This window comes from Giraffa tippelskirchi, chromosome 9 (assembly GCF_054371585.1).
Source record: "Giraffa tippelskirchi isolate mGirTip1 chromosome 9, T2T-mGirTip1v1.2.pri, whole genome shotgun sequence".
In the NCBI taxonomy this organism is placed as follows: domain Eukaryota; kingdom Metazoa; phylum Chordata; class Mammalia; order Artiodactyla; family Giraffidae; genus Giraffa; species Giraffa tippelskirchi.
In genome coordinates this window covers 73,270,070-73,291,841 of record NC_137283.1, presented here as the reverse complement: position 1 = coordinate 73,291,841, position 21,772 = coordinate 73,270,070, and the positions used below count along the sequence as shown (strand labels likewise).

Sequence of the window (21,772 nt, the reverse complement as noted above, 5' to 3'; positions counted from 1 at the left end):
ACGAGCACTGACCCTAAAGACCTCTATTCTGGTTTCCTCAGCACTATGAGTATGTGAGGAAATTAAAATTCTTTCATTTGTTTCTTAATTTTTCTATATAAAAACCAATTACCCATCTTCTCTTCTTCTCAGAGAGAATAGTGGGGAAAAGAGGTCCCCCAAACACTTAGATATTCTTAAAAGATGTTGTTAATGGCAACCCACTCTGGTATTCTTGCCTGGAGAGTCCTGTGGACAGAGGAGCCTGGTGGGCTGCTGTCCATGGGGTCGCACAGAGTCAGACACGACTGAAGCGACTTAGCAGCAGCAGCAGCAGTTTCAGCATCAAGGTTTAATATTCTGGGACATTAAAGAGCTCCCCTGTCACACACAGCAATGTCTTAAAGTGAGTTCTAAGAAAGACACACAATCCTCCTTTTCCCCTAGACAACGAGATGTAAACTCTCTTTTCACAGAAATGGAATATAATAAAATACTGTCTGCCTTCTTACTCTTCAATCCTGTCCATTTAATGTCTTCTGGATTTCTTTCCCAGGACTTAATTAACATCTAATGTTTTTCCAGAAAAGGAACATGGAAACTTACAGAGATACACAGATACCAGAAAATTGAACAGAGGTGACTGATAACTAATAGCTTCCCTATATACCAGAAAATACCATGGAAAATAACATTGCTGTAGCAAGATCAAGTAACTGATGCTAGGCATAAACTCACTGAGCAAGGAGCAGGAACCAAATGAAGAAAATCATAACCTTTACCAAGGGTCAGAAATGATGTGAAAGACAGCAGAGACTGTCTGCGGCAGACACTGCTGGCTGCCTGCTCAATGCCTACTCTCTCCTCTTCCTTACTGGCTGAGCTTCAGTTTAGCTCAGCAGTGACTGGTCTTCTCCACCCCTTCCCCAAACATGACTGAGGAGACAGCGATCCTCTTCCAAGAGCAAGAATGAATCCTAACTTATCAGTGATTACTCTGAATGTTGGCAGTTCCAGTCATCAGAGGAAGAGCACTGGGCACTGGGCTGCTTGTGGGCAAGGTTTTCCCACTCCTAAGGAATTCGGCACATAGCCATGTCTGGATGTGATGGCTGGAACTGCAGCAGCCATTTCATAACTGGTAGGAAAACAGCTGGAACACAAAGCTGACATTCTGAGCATGCAGAGAGATGGGACCCTGGGTGCTTGATGACACCACTGAATCTCTAAGTCAGCCTGAACCCTGCCCTCCATCTGGACTTTCTGATATGGACTTACACTCTGGCTGTGTAAGTCAGTTCCTTCTCTGGCCCTTACAAACAACTGGTGCAATCCACTATGCATGACCCTGAGCAGAGGAGGGCCACAGTGGTGGGGACATCCTCCCTAGGGAGTTAGTCCCAGGAGTTGGAGGTACTGGTCATCACTGTGCAAGATTCACATTCACTCAGACATAATTCACCAGAAAGTGGAAATTTTACCACCGTTTTGGCAAAGTCTTTGACAAAATGGTCTCTTAGCAGCAGGTTTGGAATTATAATTTTTTTCACCAATTAATAAAGCACTAGAGTGCTACGATGATCAATACAGCAAAGTACTTCATGACAAATTCTAATTTCCCAAATAAATAGAGTATTTATGAGAATTTCAATTTTTTTAAAAGCTTCACAGTTAGAAGCAGTGGATTTAGAGATGCATATAGCAATTAAAGATACATCTTTTCCTGTGTTATAACACAGAAAAATAGAAAAAATATATTCCATAATACCATTTTTATACATTTCAAATACTGCACACAAAACACTATATATTTCATAAAGACACATACAAATGAAACCATCCACAGCGTGTATATTAGAATAGATGCCTGCAGATCAGGATAAAAGGAAACACCCAACAGAATGGAGGGACACAGAGTACGATGCTGATAGCGGGTCAAACCTGAGAGGCAAGATCAGCTCTACCTCTGTACCTGGAATCTAAGGGAAAGAAAAAAACTGCTGATTCTCTTGGTGGAAAGCACATTCAGAATATGTGACAAATAAATAAAAGAGAAACAGGGAGGGAAGTCTCTAAAGTTACAGAAGCAATTAAGGACTCCCAGAAAATATTTATTTTATTTATGTGGCCGTGTGGGATTTCCAGCTGAAGCATGCACACTCTTAGTTGCAGCATGCAGGATCTAGTTCCCTGACCAGGGATTGAACCTGAACTTGAGCCCCTTGAACTGGGAACATGGAGTCTTAGCCTCTGGACCCCCAGAAAATATTAAAAAGGAAGATTATGATAAGACATTCCCTAGAATAGGAAGTAGACTCTTTGTAGCCTTACTAAGAGGTTATTTTACAAAGTTATCATGACCAATCTTTACTTTGGTGGAAAGTAAAAATATAGGTGAGTCTTGAGTCTTGAAAGGTAACCTAATTCAGAAAGTCTAAAACACAACAAAATACAGAGGCTCTTTACTCACACAAGATTCACAGCAGGGGTTATTTAAATAGGGCTTTGCTACAGACTGTTAAGTCTTTTTTTTTTTCAGTTTCCGTGGTATCATTTTTTTTAAAATTTATTTTCATTGGGGGCTAATTACTTTACAATATTGTAGTGGTTTTTGCCATACATTGACATGAGTCAGCCATGGGTTTACATGTGTTCCCCATCCTGAACCCCCCTCCTACCTCCCTCCCCATCCCATCCCTCTGGGTCATCCCATTGCACCAGCCCTGAGCACTTGTCTCATGCATTGAACCTGGAATGGCGTTCTGTTTCACATATGATAATATACATGTTTCAATGCTATTCTCTCAGATCGTCCCACCCTCACCTTCTCCCACAGAGTCCATAAGACTGTTCTATGCATCTGTGCCTCTTTTTCTGTCTAGCATATAGGGTTATCGTTACCATCTTTCTAAATTCCATATATATGCATTAGTATACTGTATTGGTGTTTTTCTTTCTGGCTTACTTCACTCTGTATAATGGGCTCCAGTTTCATCCACCTCATTAGAACTGATTCACACATGTTCTTTTTAATGGCTGAGTAACATTCCATTGTGTATATGTACCACAGCTTCCTTATCCATTCGTCTGCTGATGGACATTTAGGCTGCTTCCATGTCCTGGCTATTATAAACAGTGCTGTGATGAACATTGGGGTACATGCATCTCTTTCAATTCTGGTTTCCTCGGTGTGTATGCCCAGCAGTGGGATTGCTGGGTCATATGGCAGTTCTATTTCCAGTTTTTTGAGGAATCTCTGCACTGTTCTCCATAGTGGCTGTACTAGTTTGCATTCCCACCAACAGTGTAAGAGGGTTCCCTTTTCTCCACACCCTCTCCAGCATTTATTGCTTGTAGTCTTTTGGATAGCAGCCATTCTGACTGGTGTGAAGTGGTACCTCATTGTGGTTTTGATTTGCATTTCTGTAATAATGAGTGATGCTGAGCATCTTTTCATGTGTTTGTTAGCCATCTGTATGTCTTTGGAGAAATGTCTGTTTAGTTCTTTGGCCCATTTTTTGATTGGGTCATTTATTTTTCTGGAATTGAGCTGCAGGAGTTGCTTGTGTATTTTTGAGATTAATTATTTGTCAGTTGCTTCATTTGCTATTATTTTCTCCCATTCTGAAGGCTATCTTTTCACCTTGCTTATAGTTTCCTTTGTTGAGCCAAAGCTTTTAAGTTAAGTCTTTAACTTGAGAGAAGAGTATCGGAAAAGCAAAATGGATAAAGAAAGAGCTATTTACGACTGATACACTTTAAACATAAGAAGAGAGAGAGGATGAAATTAAAGGATGGAAAAAGGAATACCATGCTAACATGATAGCTACTGTGGCTATACTAGTATCAGATAAAATAGCTTTCAAGACAAAGAGACTACCAGCGATAATGAGGGACATTTCATAATGATGAAAGGGCCAATTCATCAAGAAAAAAATAAATCTGAAGTTGTGAGCACCAAATAACATAGCTTCAAAATAGATGAAGGGAAAAATAAATTTGAAAGGAGAAAAATTCACTATGAAAATCAGAAATGTTAACAAGCACATTAACTATTAGTGAGGATACAGAGAATTTAAACAGCACTTGACAAATTGATGTGCATAAAGCTCTATGCCCAGCAACATCAGAGTAAACATTCTTTTAAGGCACATAAGGGACAAGCACTGGAAATAGCTGTTTGCTCAAATACAAAGCAAATCTCAAAAAATTTCAACTGAGTGAACTAGACTACGGTTTCAGACCACAAAGAATTGAAGTAGAAATCAGAACCAAAGATGATAACAAAGCTAAATATTCAGAAATTAAGTAACATGCTTTGAATTATTTGTAAAATTATAGAAAAGATATGAAAAAATAAATCAATGGAAACTAGAAAATATTTGAAATGAACAATATGAAAGCACAGCATCAAAATTTATGGGATGCAGTGCTTAGCGTGAAGTGTAAAATTTTATGCAGACATTAGAAAAGAAGATAGAAAAATTAAAGATCCAAGTTTTCATTTCAATACATTTTTTAAAAGAAGAAAAATAAAATCAAAACCAAAGGAAGGAAGGAAATAAAAGGGCAAAATGAAACAACAGCAACAAAAAACTGAATTAGAGACAGGCAAAAGAGAAAAAGCAAAGTGAAAAAGTGGATCCGTGAAAACGTCTCTCATCATTCAAATCTCAGTTTCAGCTTGAGTTAGCTGTGTGGCCTCAGGCCATAAGTAAGGCTGTCTGCGCTTGTGTCTACCTATGTAAATGGATATGATACCGTTTTAGAGGCATCTCATAGGGCTATGACTCCGGCACATAGGTAAATACAGTATGGGTGTCAGCTGTCACCACGTTGCTCAGGGACATAGTCTCCAACCTTAGTCTAGACACTGGGACCCATCAACAAAGAAAATCTTTTCTTACAAGTTTAAGAAACAAAAGACATTTTGTTTCTAAGAAAAACTGTACCAAGTAAATTTCGCAAATCCAGGCCTGGAATAAGAGGTGCCGTTCCCTCTGTGTTTCAGGACAAGTTTCATCTCTGATGATGTTTGAGGTCAGCCTTGGATGTGAACATGAACAAGCATTTAAAATCATATCTAGACAGATCCACAGAAGCAACCGGTCCAATACTAGACTGGCAGCCCAGTCCAGTGTTCTTGCCTGGAGAATCCCATGGACAGAGGAGCCTGGCAGGCTACATACAGTCCATGGGGTCACAGAATCGGACACCACTTAGAGGCTGAGCATGCACATACCAGTCAGGCCTCACCAGAAACCACTCTTCCGTGGAACACGATTCAGAAGATCTTGAATTATTTTATTTGTATATATCCTCATGAAATGTGTAATGCTTTGTGCGCTGTTTTAAACATGCATAAATGGCATTATGGAATAGATTTTTTTTAAATAAATTTATTTATTTTAGTTGGGGGCTAATTACTTTACAATATTGTAGTGGTTTTTCCCATCATTCTCTCTATGCTATACCATGCTTTTAAGATCTCCTTATGCTGCTCTGTGGACCTGGAGCTTCTCTCAGTCCCGGATTGTTTTAGTTCTACTAGTAGCATGTGATAATACTTTCAGAGATGGGACAGAAACCCAAACTAACTTATTAAAACCCCTAACAGGTAACATCAAAAAGAACAAAATTATTAAGAATAAACCTAACCAAGGAAGCAAAATATTTATACACTGAAAACCATAAAACATTGCTGAAAGAAATTAGAGAAGGTATAAAAAAATGGAATGATATCCTGTGTTCATGGGTTCAAAGACAACATTGTCAAGATAACAATACTACCCAAAGTAATATGCAAATTCAATGCCATCCCTATCAAAACTCCAATGGTTTTTGCAGAAATAGAAAAATCCATCCTACAAGTCATATGGAATCTTAAGGAACCCAAGCAGTCCAAAAAAACCTTGAAAAAGAAAGTTGACGGACCAAACTTCCTGATTTTAAAACTTACTAGAAATCAACAATAACCAAAACAGAATAGAACTGGCAAAAGACAAACATACCAACTAGTTGAGTAGAACAAAAAACCTAGAAATACATGGTCACATATATATGGTCAAATGACCTTAAACAAGGGTGTCAAGACCATCAATGAGGAAAGGTCAGGCCTTTCAGCAATGGTGCTGGGGAAAGCTAGATATCCACATATAAAAGATAATATGTAATACGGTGTACAAAAATTAAAGATGTTTGTTTCTTGGCAGGAAAGCTATGACAAGCCTAGACAGCATGTTGAAAAGCAGAGACATTACTCTGCTAACAAAGGTCCATATAGTCAAGGCTATGGTCTTCCCAGTGGTCACGTATGGTTGTGAGAGCTGGACTATAAAGAAAGCTGAGTGCTGAAGAATTGATGCCTTTGAATTGTGGTGCTCGAGAAGACTCCTGAGAGTCCCTTGGACAGCAAGGAGATCAAACGAGTCAATCTTGAGGGAAATCAATCCTGAATACTCATTGGAAGGACTGATGCTGAAGTTGAAACTCCAGTATTTTGGTCATCTGATGCAAACAGCTGACTCACTGAAAAGTCCTTGATGCTGGGAAAGACTGAGGGGGGAGGAGAAGAGGGCATCAGAGGATGAGATGGCTGGATGGCATCAACAATGCAATGGACATGAACTCGGGCAAACTTTAGGAGGTGGTGAGGGACAGATTGGCCAGGCATGCTGCAGTCCATGGAGTCTCAAAGAGCTGGGACATGACTCGGCAAATGAACAACAACAACAAAATCAACATTAATTACCCAAACAAAACAGCTAAAATTATGCAACTGTTAGGAGAAAACATAGGAGAAAAGCTTTAGGACATTGAATTTGGCAACAATTTCTTGGACATGACACCAAAAGCACAGGCAGCAAAAGAAAAAATAGATAAACTGAACTCCATCAAACTTTAGGGCATCATAGGACACTATCAATGAAATTTTAAAAAGTACCCTTCAAAACGGGAGAAGATATTTGCAAATCACATATCTGATATAGACTACTATCCAGAATATATAAAGAACTTCTAAAACTCAACAAAAACAAAACAAAACAAATTAATTGAAAAATGGGCAAAAGACATGAACAGACAGTTCTTCAAAAAAAGGTGTACAAATAGTATAAGCATAAGAAAAGATGGGCAGCATCACTAATTACTAGGGAAATGCAAACCAAAACCACAAAGAGATACCACCTTACAACCCTTAGATGGCTGTTATAAAAAATAAGCAACAATAGCTAGAAAAACAGTATGGCAGCTTCTCAGAATTTAAACACAGAAATACCATGTGATCCAGTAATTCCACTTCTGTATATGTATGCATCAAAGAACTGAAAGCAGACACTCAAGCATATATTTGCATAGCAACATTCAAAGCGGCATTCACAACAGCCAAAAGGTGGAAACAACCCAGTATCCACTGGTGGTTGAGTGGATAAACAAAGTACTGTCTATACATATAATGGAAGAGTTTTCAATCTGAAAGAAGAATGGAATTTTGATACAATGTAGATCAACTTTGGAGATATTAAGTGAAGGAAGTGAGATAGAAAAGAACAAATAGTACATGATTCTACCTTATACTAGGTACCTGAAATAGTGTAACTCATGGAGACAGAAAGTAGATTGTAGGTTATGAGGGACTGGAGGAGGGAACGTGGGAAGCCCCTGTTTAGAGGGTACAGAGGTTCAGCTTGGATGAAGACAAAGTTCTGGGGATGGAGAGGGGAGGTGGTTGCACAGCAGAGTGAATACACTTAAATGCCCCTGAACTGCACACTTTAAAATGGTTAAAATGGTAAATTTCATGGCATATATATTTTACCAGAATACAAATTACAATAAGAATACTTAATTTTTGTTTCCCCCCCACAGCCCTTCACAAAGAGGGAAGAAAGACCTAACAAGCAGCAGAGAAGAGGCATTTATTTTTAAATCTCACTGGAATTATAAAAGCAACCAAGTGAATGCCTATGTTTTAACCCTATAAACCCTATGTTTTAATGCCTATGGTTTTCAGAGGAAACTCTGGGCTGCCATAAACCCCAAATCATCACCTGCAGAAACCACAAACGTTGTCAATCTGACTTTATCTTAATTTTTTGTGGGTTTTTAAAATTAATTTTTGTTGGAGTGTAGTTGATTTACATGTTGTGCTAGTTACTGCTGTACAACAAAGGGGATCAGTTCTACACGTGTCCACTCTTTTTCAGACTCTGTTCCCATAGAGGTCATTGCAGAGCACTCAGTAGAGCTCCTTGTGCTACACAGTAGGTTCTCGTTATGTTTTTGTTTTAAAATCTTTTTTTAAAACCCCTACACAGAGGGGAAAAGGTGAGGCAGGAACAGGTTAAAAAAAATCACACACCCCGTCTTTTCAGTATGTACAGCAGGGGTCACGGGCACGAAGCCAAGGGTCAGGGGATGAGGCCCAGCCCCAGCTCCGAGGACCGCAGGGCGGGGTGCCTGAGCATCTCAGAAAAGCAAGGCTGCAGCTCCCTGCAGAGAGATGTCCCAAGGGCGCCTGGAGCACTTTCACCAGTGAGAACAGATGCAATGGAAGAACTTTGCAAAGTTACAAAAATATTCCCAAACTGCCTCCCGACCTTTAAAAACGACACTGGCATTTTAGTCTTGCAATGCTGAGTTTATCTAGATGATCACGTGTCCACACATGGACCCTGGAGGCTGACCGCTGGGACCACGCAGCGGGGCAGCGAGGGGCCGGGTGGCATCTTGTCTCCTGCCCCCTCTCCCCACTCCTGGGGCCAGACCGCTGGGAAAGCAGGGGTCCAGCTGGGCAGGGAAGCTGCCCTTCTGACCCACAGGCCTCTCCCTCACCGAATCCTCACGACTGGACACATCACCCCCAGGCCCGACATACAGCTGAGCCTCATTTGTAGAAAGGGCATTTTGGTCCCTAACTTCAGACACGTGATGAGAAGGACCCATCTCAACACGGAGGGGGGGTGCCTAGCACACAGCAAAGGATGGACACCCCTGCGAGGTTAAGGCCGGAGGGCTTGGGCTCCCCTGGGTCTGGAGCCCACAGTCTCCAGTTCCTAACTTCATGCTCCTCTCTCCAAAACAACTGTTTTCAGACTGGGGGTGCCTGGGCCCTGGACGTCTATAAGGATTCTCATGGATCATGTGAGCGCAGGCAGCTTTAAGGGGACACATCCCAGCCGCTGGGCAACTCTCCATATGCTCCCTCAAAGCTGACCTCTTGGATGGAGTGGTCAGTCCTGCCTTTCACCTTCCTGTGTCCCAACTGCCCTGCTCCAGCTTCAGTCGCTTCAGTCGTGTCTGACTCTTAGCGATGCTATAGACTGTAGCCCGCCAGGCTCCTCTGTCCCTGGGATTCTCCAGGCAAGAATACTGAGTGGGTTGCCATGCCCTCCTCCAGGGGATCTTCCTGACCTAGGGATCAAACCCACTTCTCTACATCTCCTGCATTGGCAGGTGGGTTCTTTACCACCAGTGCCACCTGGGAAACCCCATATCCATCCCAGATCATATTAAATATATTGTCTCATTGTGATCAAACCTCCAAGACCAAACACAGATAATCAGAAATACTGCTGTCTTTATTAAGAAAGTTCCTCTCTCTAATGAATGGGTAACCTCATCCTTTTAGAAGACAGAACATTTCTAATTAGCTTTTTCAACAAAATTGAAGAACTAATGTTATCAATAATTATTAAAATCATTTCTGTTAAGAGATCAACATAGTGTCTTTCGCTTAGAGCTTGTGGGTTCAAAAAATTGAAGAATGCTGCTGGAAGAAAATGCTTTCCATCATAGTTATTCTATGGAAACAAGTGTGACCTAAAGGGAAACAAACTTATGCTAAACCCCAACTCTTTCCAGCAATAAGCAATACTCTCGATGACACAGAGTATGCATCATTAGCAACAAAATGCTTCATCTATGTCTGTAAGAAATCGAGTTCCAAGAAATATAGCTTTTATACTTAATAGTTAATTACCGAACTTTGCAACATTCATGTTGTTTTGATAACATGATTACTGCTACTAAATATACTGTTGAAAGTGAAAGTGTTAGTCACTCAGTCCTGTCCAACTCTGTGACTCCATGGACTGTAGCCTGCCAGGCTCCTCTGTCCATGGAATTCTCCAGGCAAGAATACTGGAGTGGGTAGCCAGTCCCTTCTCCAGGGGATCTTCCCAACCCAGGGATCGAACCTGGGTCTCCCACTTTACAGGCAGATTCTTTACCATCTGAACCATCAGGGAAGCATACTGTTAATTCAATCATAAAGTGTTTTTGATCGAAGTCTAGTTGATTTGCAATATTAGACTAGTTTCAGGTGTACAGTATAGTGATTCTATATGAAAATTGATTCAATATAGAAATCACATGCTTTGCAACAATTTTACATGATTTTTAAAATGTAGTCATCAACTTGAAAATATCGTAGAAGGTATGCAATTCTGTCAAATTCTTTTCGGTGTTATATGAACAGAAAAATGCCAAGGACCCCTGGGGGCGGCCACACTTCTGACCAGAGACTGACCAGGATGGTACAGGGTCTGTGGAGAAAGAACAGGGAGAGGAAAGAACTACGGGTGTCCACACAGCCCAGGGACCCGCGGATGGAAGGACACATGGACACACACACACACACACACGTGCTTTCTCTCCCCAACTGCTACATCTTCCTCCAGATGGCAGGAAATAAGCTTTAAAATGCTTTTATTGATGAAAGTTTAAGCAGTATTTTAAAAACAAGAAGGCAGTCCAGGGTGGACCTCCTAGTCGGTGCCAGGCAGCAGACATCCCAGTGATCCAGTCTAGACTGGAGGGGGCTGGACACGGGAGAGTCTGTCAGACTGGAGCCTCCCTGCCGCTTCGGCCAATTGGTGCAGGAGAGACCCATACGCCTAACCTGCCCATCCAGCAAGCGACCTTAAAAATCAAGTGATTGCTTCTAATCATGTGCTTTAAAAAAACAGAGAAAACCATAATTCCAAAAGATACACGCCCCCCAGTGTTCACAGCAGCACTATTGACAATAGCCAAGCCATGGAAACAACCTGGATGTCCACAAACAGGAATGGATAGAGAAGTTATGGTCCAGATGTGCAATGGAATATTACTCAGCCACAAAAAGGAACAAAATGGTGCCATCTGCAGAGACGTGGACGGACCTAGAGACTGTCGTACAGAGTGAAGTAAACCAGAAAGAGAAAAACAGATATATTAATTCATATAGGTGGAATCTAGGAAAATGGTTCAGAAGAACCCATGTGCAAAGCAGAAATTGAGACACAGACATAAAGAACAAACATACGGACAATAAAGGGGGGAGGGGAGTGGGATGAACTGGGAGATTGGGATAGGTATACATACAATACTATTTATAAAATAGAGAACTAACGAGGACCTGCTCAATTCTCTGCGGTGACCTAAATGAGAAAGAAACCAGTAAAAGGGCGGGACGGGTATCTGTATATGTATAACTGATTCCCTTTGCTGTACAGCAGAAGCAAACACAACATGGTAAAGCTGCTATATCCCAGTAAAAAAATCTTTAAAAATAGATTCATTTCATTCCTACTAAGCTGCCCTCTCCTGTGTAACAGACTATCTCTTTGATTCATTCATTGATGCCAGAAAGAATCTATTATGTGATGCATCTCAGGTCCACACCAGGGGCAAGGACTGCAAAAGTTACTGACAGTCACACCCAAGAGCTGCAGGAAGTTGCATGTGTGTCCTCTTCTGAGACCCATGCACCCACCCTGCAAGCTTTCACCTGGTCCCTAAGCAGCTCCACACCCACAAAGAACACTGTGCTACCTCCTTCCAGCCTAAAACCTCAAGATGCTTTTTACTCTTTCACATCTTGCTTCCTCCAGGACGCCTTATAGACGAGCCCTGTTTAACTCGTGTCTTTTTCATCATTGTCCTAACCCAGTGGTGTAATTCACATTGCCAATCTACCGGTTCCTCCTGGCACAGACTAATTTGAGAAAGTCCTGTACCTTTGCCCCATCCTCCTCTCCAGGCTTCCAGAAACGCAGTCTAGGTTTCAGGAGCAGAGGGCTCAGAGGCATCTCCCGAAGTGAGACAGTGCGGCTCCCTGTGGGACCCATCACCTGGGCAGTCACCTATAGAGAAGCAGGGAAAAGAACATTTATAACCCTCCTCTGTTCAGTACTTCTTGGGGCCATCGGAGGAGGCAGGCAACTCTCTTGGATGTCCCATGACCACCAGGTGATGAGACTGGACTTGAACCTGGGGCTGTTTAAGCCCCAAGCTCCCACCTGAGCCCCCACCAGCCTCCAGCCTCTCACGTGTGAGAAGTGCGTCAAACACCCTGCGGGCTCGCGGTCACCTCCACACCCTCTCCTTGCTCTCAAGGCATCCACAGGGGTGCCTGGCTACAGACTCAGGTTTGTGGGTCTCTCTTCCCATCTCTCCTTCGTAGCACTGAAAGCTCTCAGAGTCAGAGCAGGAGCCAATTTTTCTTCCAGTTACTACTTAAAGGGCTCAGTATAACCCTAGTCAAACGAACACACTTCAAGGCGGTGGTCTGACAATCTCTGTTTCCAGAAACAGCTTCCTGTGGGGACTGACTCCCTTAGCTCCAACGTATCCTGCAATCCACTCCTTCATTCCATAGGTATTGAATGAACGCTTACAATATGCTGGACACTAGAGACACAGCAGTGAACAGAAGAAAATATCTACCTTGACGGAGTTTAAATTCTAGGAGGAGAGCAATGAGCCTCAATACTGATGTTAGATGCTAAGACGAATCACGACCATCTACATTAATGATTCCTTGGTACAACCGGATGTGCGTTCTATATCTACAGTTTTTCTATTGATCTAGTCTCTACCTTATCCAAGTTCTGTTTAAAAGATTAGAGATTAAAGATTTGCCTGCAGGGGGATCTAAAAAGCACACGTGAAAAAGTAAAGCCATGCCCCTCACGCTGCTGTGTAACACTTTCCAAATTCACAGACTGGTTCAAACGCGGCTCCCTCCACCTCCACCCCCACCAGGCCCCCTCCATCCTTTAGATGTCAGCTCAAATGTCACTTCCTCTACAACCACAACTACAGCTCACGACTGCTTCGGGGGCTTCTGCTTTACACGCCCAGGCACCTGCGTTTTCCTCAGCAGGCTCTGATCTTAGCATCCAGATTAGGTCCAGAGTCTTAGATGAAGAGGGCGGGGATACTCTGTTCACAGGAGGGCTCCATCCTGCTGTAATTAACACAGTGTCTGGCACATAGGAGGTGTGCAACTAACACTTGTTAAGTAGGGGAGAAGGATACTGATTTGTTCCTTTCAAATATCTTCTAAACATGGTCATGTTTAAGCTTAAGTGGGCACAAGGAATGTGGTGGAGTGATGCACTATTAAGGATAATTTAGATCAGGGAGATCTCAGTGGAGAATGTTCAGCCTTTAGCACGGACAGCTTTCACTAGATAGATGAAGATGCAATTGACAAATACCTACCATGCAGACTGCAGTAAGGACAGTCTTAGATACTGCATGTAACTTGTTTGTTGTTTAGTCACCAAGTTGGGTCCTATTCTTTTGCAACCCCATGGACTAGCCCACCAGGCTCCTCTTTCCATGGAATTCCCCAGGAAGGAATACTTGAGTGGGTTGCCATTTCCTTCTCCAGGGGATCTTTCCATCTCAGGGTTCGAACCCACATCTCCTGCATTAGCAGGCGGATTCTTTACCACTGAGCCACCAGGTACTGTTTAAAGTTCTCTGTCCACTGATAGAGGAGATGGATAGAGGGGGGGAAAAAAGCTACTGAATTTTCAGTTATTTTGGGGAAAAGACCATATAATCTGACTTGGGTAAGGAGCATGTTCACCCTTCCATGCTCAGCCATCCTCAAGATTTTCCTAGCATGCAGAAACTCATGATTTACCAATTTTGTGTTTAATCCAGGGAAATTTCTAGTCCCAAAAGAACCAAACAGGACAATCAACAAATCTCCCACCCACAAGGAAGGAGGCTGGCGAGCCGGGTGGTGTGGCCAGCATAAGCAGACCAACGGTTCTGACAAGCTAGTCTGGCGCTCCAGGGGCAGCTGCTCAGTGCCCCTTTGCCCATCACCCATGTCAGCGTCAGCTCAGATTCACCGAGGTCCCCAGCCTCTCTCCTCCAGCCTGATGGTAAGCCACCCAACCCACCGGAAACAATCCAGTGTCATCCCCATTTCCATGCTATCCTGAAGTATATGCTTCCCTCCACTCTGTCCCCTCTGACACGCTCAGCAGATTACCATTGCTGACGTATGTACATCGACCGAGGGAAAAAGTTAATGCTGTATTTTCTTGCAGAAATTAACTATTTTTTAATGTTAATTTTTATTATTGTATCTTTGGTTGTGCCCCACAGCTTGTGAGATCTTAGTTCCCTGACCAGGAATCAAACCCACGCCCCCTGAATTGGAAGCACAGAGTCCTACCCTCTGGGCCACCAGGGAAGTTTCCCGAAAGTTAATTCTTACTTGTTCCCAGGAATATACAGTTCAAAAACATAAAAGACTTCAGGTTATTATGCTTATTTATCAGTTTTCAGCTGACTTGAAAAAAGAGTCTAAAAGTCAAGTGGTCCCTTAGTGAGATAGTGAGGAGATGAAGTTTTCATAAAACCAAGTTACATCAGGAAGAAAAGAGCAAGAGAGAAAATTAGAAGTTGATACAGCCAAGAAGACAGACCTATACATGTAACTGAACCCCTCTGCTGTACATCTGAAAGGAACACAATATCGTAAACCAACTGTGCCTCAATAAAAATACATTTAATAAAAGGAAGGCAGATGTGCCCGAGTTCAAGCAGCTAGAACGGTATGAGAGACTTCTGCCGGTCAGATGCTTTACTCATGGCGATGGGTGACACGCGCCCATCTGACGGCACAGGTTAGTGAGACGGGCCGCGCGGTACCCAGAGGGCAGGCTCCACACCCGGGTACCGCTCAGGAGATCTTGTCTCAGGCAGCTGCTTACCCTTTAAGTGACTTCCTGCTATGGCAGCTCACCTATAAAACAGAGATACTGATTACACTGCTCAGGGTTCGGACCATGTTAGATTCAGGTTGCCTTTTTAAAGATCCCTGTATTCATCAAAGAACTGTGTTCACACCTAAATATCAGCATTATGATGGGGGCAACTGGGGGCCACCCTAGCACTTACCCAGCAGCTGTCACGGTGATCAAATGAGCGAATCACGTAACACCCTAAATGTGGCCCCTGGGCCATAGTAAGTGCTCATTTTGCTGGTATCCATGATAAGGGGTATTTTACATGTTTATTTCCAAGTTGTACACAAAAATTACCTGTAGGAACAATGGGGTATTTTAGTGTATTTCCATGAATTGGAAATCTATTGTAAACCTACCTACTTACCAGCCTACCTACCTACCCGTGGATTGGTATGACAATTTTGTGTTTCAGGGGGAAAACTTGAGAACAATGTAAAACTTAAACTGCATGCTTCGACAGCACTACAAATCAAATATAAATAATGTTATCTTAATTTATGCAGACCAAGCAAATATTTCATCAGAGTCCAGAAGGTCTGAGTAAACATATCTGAATATTATTAAATTCTGTCCTGAAAAACCCCACTATTAGAGTAGCACCTGGAATAGCTAATAAATAAGGCTATTGACTTTGGTTCTCTTTTTCTGCTTTTGCAGCACGCCTTCAAAGCAATTACTATTCCATTACTGTTCACACCAGAGAAAATTTACTAGCCTGCAATTTAGAGGTAAGTGGGGTAGACAGAAGAAAATGGAGTCACCCACCAGGATCCAAGAAGCTGCAGACAACAGTCTAAATGCTTAAAAGACACACATTCATTGCCACACACAATAACCCAGACTTGTCTTCATGTCTATTCATGAGAAAGAATAATCAGTGGAAAGCAGGTTGGAGGAAGAAGAATGATGGGAAAAAAGACAACAGGGAGAGGCAGAAGGGAGAAGGCCTTTGAAACCCGAGGAGTTATTTCCGATCCATTAAAATATCAAGATCCAGATGAAAACTGTTGGTGTCCAAGGAAAACCCTGTCAAACATGAGCCACAGCTCAAGTACCATACATCCAGGGAAAGTAAAGAAAATGTACAGATTTGGCACTGATAGACTAAGAAAGCTGTCCATCCTTCTAGACATCCATTTCGCAAAATTCTCACATTTGATCAGACTCCCAGCGTGACTATTAACATGCTCTTAGGAGGGAAGAAATAACACGTGAGGGGCGTGTTTCAGGTAAAATCATCTTTGGATGGTGCTCCCTAAGAGCATCTTTGAGGTTCCTTCACTTTGAAAAGATAATCACTCTACACTAAGTAACTGTGTCAAAGGGAAATGGAAAGGGAACTCTCCCGTCTCCTTCCAAGAAATACATTTGGAATCTATTATTTAGGGGGAAAGTGCCAAACACTGTAAATCTCAATATCCTTTGGATTATGGCTCCAATGAGCTGCACGTAAAGGGTGGAATATGTAACTAAATTATCAGAAAAGAGCAGGGTGAACTCGCCCCTTACCTCTCCCACCCCTGGCACCTGCCCAGCACACAAACAGCTTAATTGCACCCAACACAACATCCAAAGGGCCTCTCTAGTTCACTACTTGCCAGAAACGTCTTCCAAATGCAATCTCATTAACTGAGACCTTTCCTGGGCCTGTAACTGGTTTCAAAGTCAGCTTGTCTTCCAGCCTCACCTCGTTAAACTGAAAGTTAAATTTTTAAAAGTTCTTTCCTTGCTTGGAAAGTGATATTTTTTAACCTTTCGGTTCAGCTGGTTTCCCCAAGGTGAAAGCAACTTCACCTGAAAAGTGGCCTCTTTAAACTCAAGAAACCCTGGAAGGTTTTCTGGCAGAGGACAGAAATCTGATCAATAGTGTTACTGAAAAAATGTGACCAGCTACAGTCCCATTTGTCTGTTGCTGTTGCTTCTGTGAAAGCTGGGTAAATCCTTTGCAAATAAGCTTTTCTGGAGAGCTAGATGGATGGGGTGTGCAGGCGGCAGGCAGCCAGGATTACCTGTGAGCCATGGTGCAAACTCCTATCAAGGCCACGAGGAGAGGCCACTGCCACTGGGAACCGGATAACTCCAAGCACCTCCGTCTCTGATGGACAGCTCAGCTTCTGCAGCCACAATTCACACAGCTTCCTTTGCAAATGGATCTGGCTGTTAAATGTAGGGTTGTTTGATGCAAATATTTCTTTCCTGACCACACAGCTCAGTTGAAAGGGGAGCCTGAAAATTGGCTGGCTGTCTAGCTGGATGGGGGAAGAAAGCTCAATTCCAGCTAAGCTACCAGGAGGATTAATTGCACCAGAGTGCATGTTGTGCCTTAAATTTAATTTGGAAAGCTTTCATCTTTTACTTTCCTTCATTGGCAGCCAATGCTTAGAGAGCTAATTTGTACCTGGTTCATTTTCCTCCTTTTATCTTATCTACGTTAACATCAACCATGGAAATGAGAAGCACCATGAATAAAAGATGAAGCTTGCCTCGGGACATTCTTTCCTGAGGTACGGTGAATTACTTAAAAACTAATTTGTGTGTGCACCATAGAAAGGGCTGAGATATATGCCCGGCCCTCCAGCATCCCTGATCAGCATCTTCCCTTCCCCCAAGGAGCTATAGTTTTTAGACGTTTTAACTGGTCCTACCTTTTTGCCAAGAGAGGAATGTCTAGACTGCAATCCATGTGGAATCATTAATCTAGAACTGGTGGAGGGCAGGACATCCCATTAATATACAAGACTAAGGATGCATAATTTCCCCTAATCTGACTTCTTAGAGAGCTCAATCTTGCTTGCCATGCAAATAAAAAAAATGTGCTGTAATAAAGAAAACCTAATGTCTCAACAAACATGCCTGGTGAACAGAGAGATGCCTTTTTTTGTTCAAAAACACTGTTGGGGGAGGGGTGGCGGGCGAGAAAGGGATTAGTACCAAAATTCCTGCCTGGGAGGAACCCCAAGAAGCTACAGGACTTAAATTCTAAGTGTATCATGCATACTGTGCTTTTAAAAAAATCCCTTCTGTTGTGTATTTTGTATACTTGGCACCTCTCCATAAATAAGAGTCACACATGTTTGTAAGTTTATTTTGAATATTTCATTACTTCCAACCATACAAAACATTAGTGTCTTAAAAGTTTAGCATGTTTTTTCCCTATATAATTTCCTCTCGGCTGGCACTTTTTTATTTTTTTGTCCCCATCCTCTCCTCTTTCTTTTATCTTCTCTCTCTCTTTTCCCCCAAGGAGCAATGAAAAAAACCTCTTGCTGCTTCATATCCACCACGAACAAGACTTCTTTCAGTTTGGGAAGCATCAAAGAAAGACTGTGTTCTGGGCCGTTTCTCTGCCCCTCTGTGCCAGCTCTTCCATTCAGTCCAGCACCTCACACCAGTGGGCTGGAAAGGAAGAAGAAACTGAGCTCACTGCCCTTCACAGCCCACTCCCCGAAAGGTTAATTAATAAAAAAGGTGCGCTGCTTGCCTACCCAAGACTACACATTTTCAGAAGCAGAGCAACTTCCAAGTTGTATAAGAAGAAAAAAGACTTTGGGGATTAAAATGATGGTGTTCTGAAATGCAAGGGTCTTGGCTTTAGAATACAAACCGTGTCTTTTGGGGGCAAGAATATGCAGGCAGAATCACGATAAAACCCAACTTAAAAAATCAGTTGATATTTTGAATCTTGGCTATAATGAAAACCATACCATACAGTGACAAGCTAATTGATCTCTTCAGAAGAAATACAGGAGGAAAGCCCTCCATCCTGAGAGCATGGAAGAGAGGAGAGGAGAGCAATTACTGGTCCTTTTATTCAAGAAGCAAGAGAGGATGAACAGAAATGAAGGCAACAATTGCCCCTAAGAAATGGATTTTTAAAGCCACACAGGCAGAAAAATGAAGCCGGAGAGACACAGAATAGCTCTCTCCTGAGGTTATGAAAGCCAAATTGAGATATTAGAATGAAAGCTTGGGACGTTTGTGATTTCTGTGAAGAGCCTGCTAAGTCGCTTCAGTCCTGTCCGACTCCGTGCGATCCTGTGGACTGCGACCCGCCAGGCTCCTCTGTCCATGGGATGCTCCAGGCAAAAATACTGGAGTGGGTTGCCAGGCCCTCCTCCAGGGGATCTTCCTGACCCAGGGACCAGACCCGCCTCTCTCATGCCTCCAACATTGGCAGGCGGGTTCTTTATCAACTAGCGCCACACGGGGATTTCTAGACATACAGATCGCCCGGTTTACTTAAGGGAAGGGGAGGGATGATGGAGTCTCAGAATCAGGGTGTCAGGGGTTTGGGGAAGAGGAAGGCAAGAGTCCCAAGGCATGTCAAAAAGTCCAAGATCTTTTCCCGCTGTATTTGTGGAGGAGGAACAAAAAACCTCAAAATCTGGCAACCCACCCTCATTCGCAGAACGCGCACGCATGCGCACACACTCAGGCTGCAAATCACCAGCCTCAGGGACCAACATCTGTCCCAACCCGGTGCCTGCTGCCTTTGTGCAGCTGTGAGCTCCAAGGGACACTGTGCTATCCCAGCACCAGCCGGCCAGGCTGCGCTGGGGACCTCACGGCAGGACCAAGCAGCAACGGCCAGTGCAAAAGTGGCCAAAGAGGGGCTTCGAGAAGGGTCAGAAGGAACCGGCAGTCCAGCTGATAACCTCGGGCTGTGAAAAAACGGAACCACAGGGCAGGACAGGGCAGTCCCAAACTCAGTTGCCAGAGGGTTTCCTCGAAAAGGAGGTCATCTTTAGAGTCAAGAAGGGCCTTTGTGGGGTACAGGGAGAGATGGGGGGAGGAGAAATCCCTAGAAGTCAGTGTTTTCACTAGTAACCATTTCCAGCCCAGCAAACTATAACCGGGAGATGGGTGCCTGGCTGATTCCTAGTCACTGTCTTCAGCGTCCTCCTGATACAGCTCTAGACTCAGAACCACACCTATGTGCACTGAAAGGGCCATCAGAGACCACTTAGCCCGCTCCCAGGGCGCAGAACCCCCCTCCTTGCAGCCTGGTCTCACGGGGTTCCATCCTCAGGCGGGCCAGAGCCCAGTTCCTAGAAATTCTCCAGGAGCCTCACGGCTGCACCACCGCTTCAGCCCAATCGCTGGGCCGGTGAGTGTGTGTGTGTGTGTGTGTGTGTGTGTGTGTGTGTGTGTTGGGGGGGAAAGGGGGAAGCAAAGCCCCCGCCAGACTCTCTCCAGGAGTCCCAGAGGTCCTCCCACCCTCCAACCCCGGGGGCGCAGCGCCCGGAGTCCCGAGTGGGCGCGCGGGGAAGGGCAGCCGTGGCAGGACCAGCCCGAGGGGTGTCCTCCCGCCCGCCCGGGCCTGTCGCTACCTCCTGGAAGAGCTCCAGACTGTAGGTGTTGTCATCGTCGGCGAAGAAGAGCACGCCGGGCTGCGCGCGCTGCTGCCCGTGCCTCTGGCGCAGCCAGGCCAGGCCAGCGTTGCGCTGCTCGGTAGCGCGCGGCAGCCCGGGCCGCTTGTAGCGCCGGGGCGTGGGGACGTGCAGGTGAGTGCTGGGCAGCCCCGCGCGCTCCAGGAAGCGGCTCACCAGCTCGCTGCGCGCCGCCGCGTCCTCTACCAGGATCCAGTGTAGCTGCGCCACCTGGCGGAACGTGTTGGCCAGGCGGGTCAGCTCGGCCTTCTGCACCGGGCGGCTGTAGGTGGGCGTGATGGCATAGATGGTGGGCAGGGGCGGCTCCGGCGGCGGCCGCGGCCACGATTCGTTGCGTGGCTCCCGGCCGCGCCCCGGGCCGCCCCGGCGGAGCTGGAGTCGGGCGACACCGCGGCCCCCAGAGTAGGGCGCGAAGTAGGGGCGCGGGGTGAGCGGGGGCGCGGGCCTGCGTGTGTCCACGTCGAGCATGATGATGACGATCAGGATCCAGGGCAGGAGGATGAAGAAGCGGCTGAACAGCACAGACTTCATGGTGCGCTCTCCCGCGACCTCTCCGACGCCCCGAGCGGGGCTGAGCCAGGGGACCCCAGCGCGCAGTTTGGACGGCGCTGGCGTCCGCGCTTAGGAAGCCGCGGCCCGCGCGCACTCCATGGGGCGGCGGGGCGCTGCGGGGGCGCGGAGCCGGGCGTGCGGCGTCCGCGCGAGTGGCCGGGAGCTCCGGCTTACAGGGCGTGCAGGCAGGCGGGCCGGCGGGGAGGTCCCTACTCCGGGTAGTCGGCGGGAAGAGGGACTGGGTCCAGCCGCGCGCGCCGCTGGCCCGGGAGTTGTGCGGGGCGCCGGGAAGGTGGTGATCCAACCGCGCTGTTTCCGAAGCGTGGGAGCTGGGAGCCGTCCCGCGGCGCCGCAAGCAAAGGGACTCCAGCCGTGGGTCCCTGGTGCGCTCTCGGGGTGGGGAGACAGGCGTGGGGGACAGGCGACGAGCGCTCTCCTTCGTTACATCCCAGCCGGAGCGGCAAGCACCGGAGGCGAAGCTTGGGATGTCTTGCGCCCAGCTCTGTTCGCGCGCCGCCGCGAACGCCTGTGCCCGGGTCTCTTCGCTCTGCGCTGCTCTCGGTAGAACCTCTCCCGGCTCCGGCAGCAAGATCCCAAAGCCTGGAAAGAAAGAAAAAGCGAGGGGGCGGGGGCGCTGCAGACTCCAGCGTCCCCCACAGCCCTCCTGTGGGGAGACAGCAGCGCTGCTACTGGCGGCGTGGGGCTGCGCGGGGAGGCGGGGAGGCGGGAAGGCGGCCGGGCGAGCCGACTCCGGAGGCGGCTGCCGCACCGCCGAGGGGGAGCTGGAGGAGGGTCCCCGTCGGGCGCCGAGGC

General features: G+C 45.4%; 1 protein-coding gene across 1 annotated transcript in view; it reads right to left on the bottom strand.

Moving 5' to 3' along the window:
• B3GAT2 (beta-1,3-glucuronyltransferase 2) overlaps positions 1–20,938 on the bottom strand; it is a 95,243-nt gene extending 74,305 nt beyond the window's left edge. The window contains exon 1 of the mRNA XM_081529371.1: positions 20,348–20,938. Coding sequence (XP_081385497.1) covers positions 20,348–20,938 — 591 coding nt within the window. The remainder of the gene's footprint in view (positions 1–20,347) is intronic.
• Between the last annotated feature and the right edge of the window lie 834 nt (positions 20,939–21,772).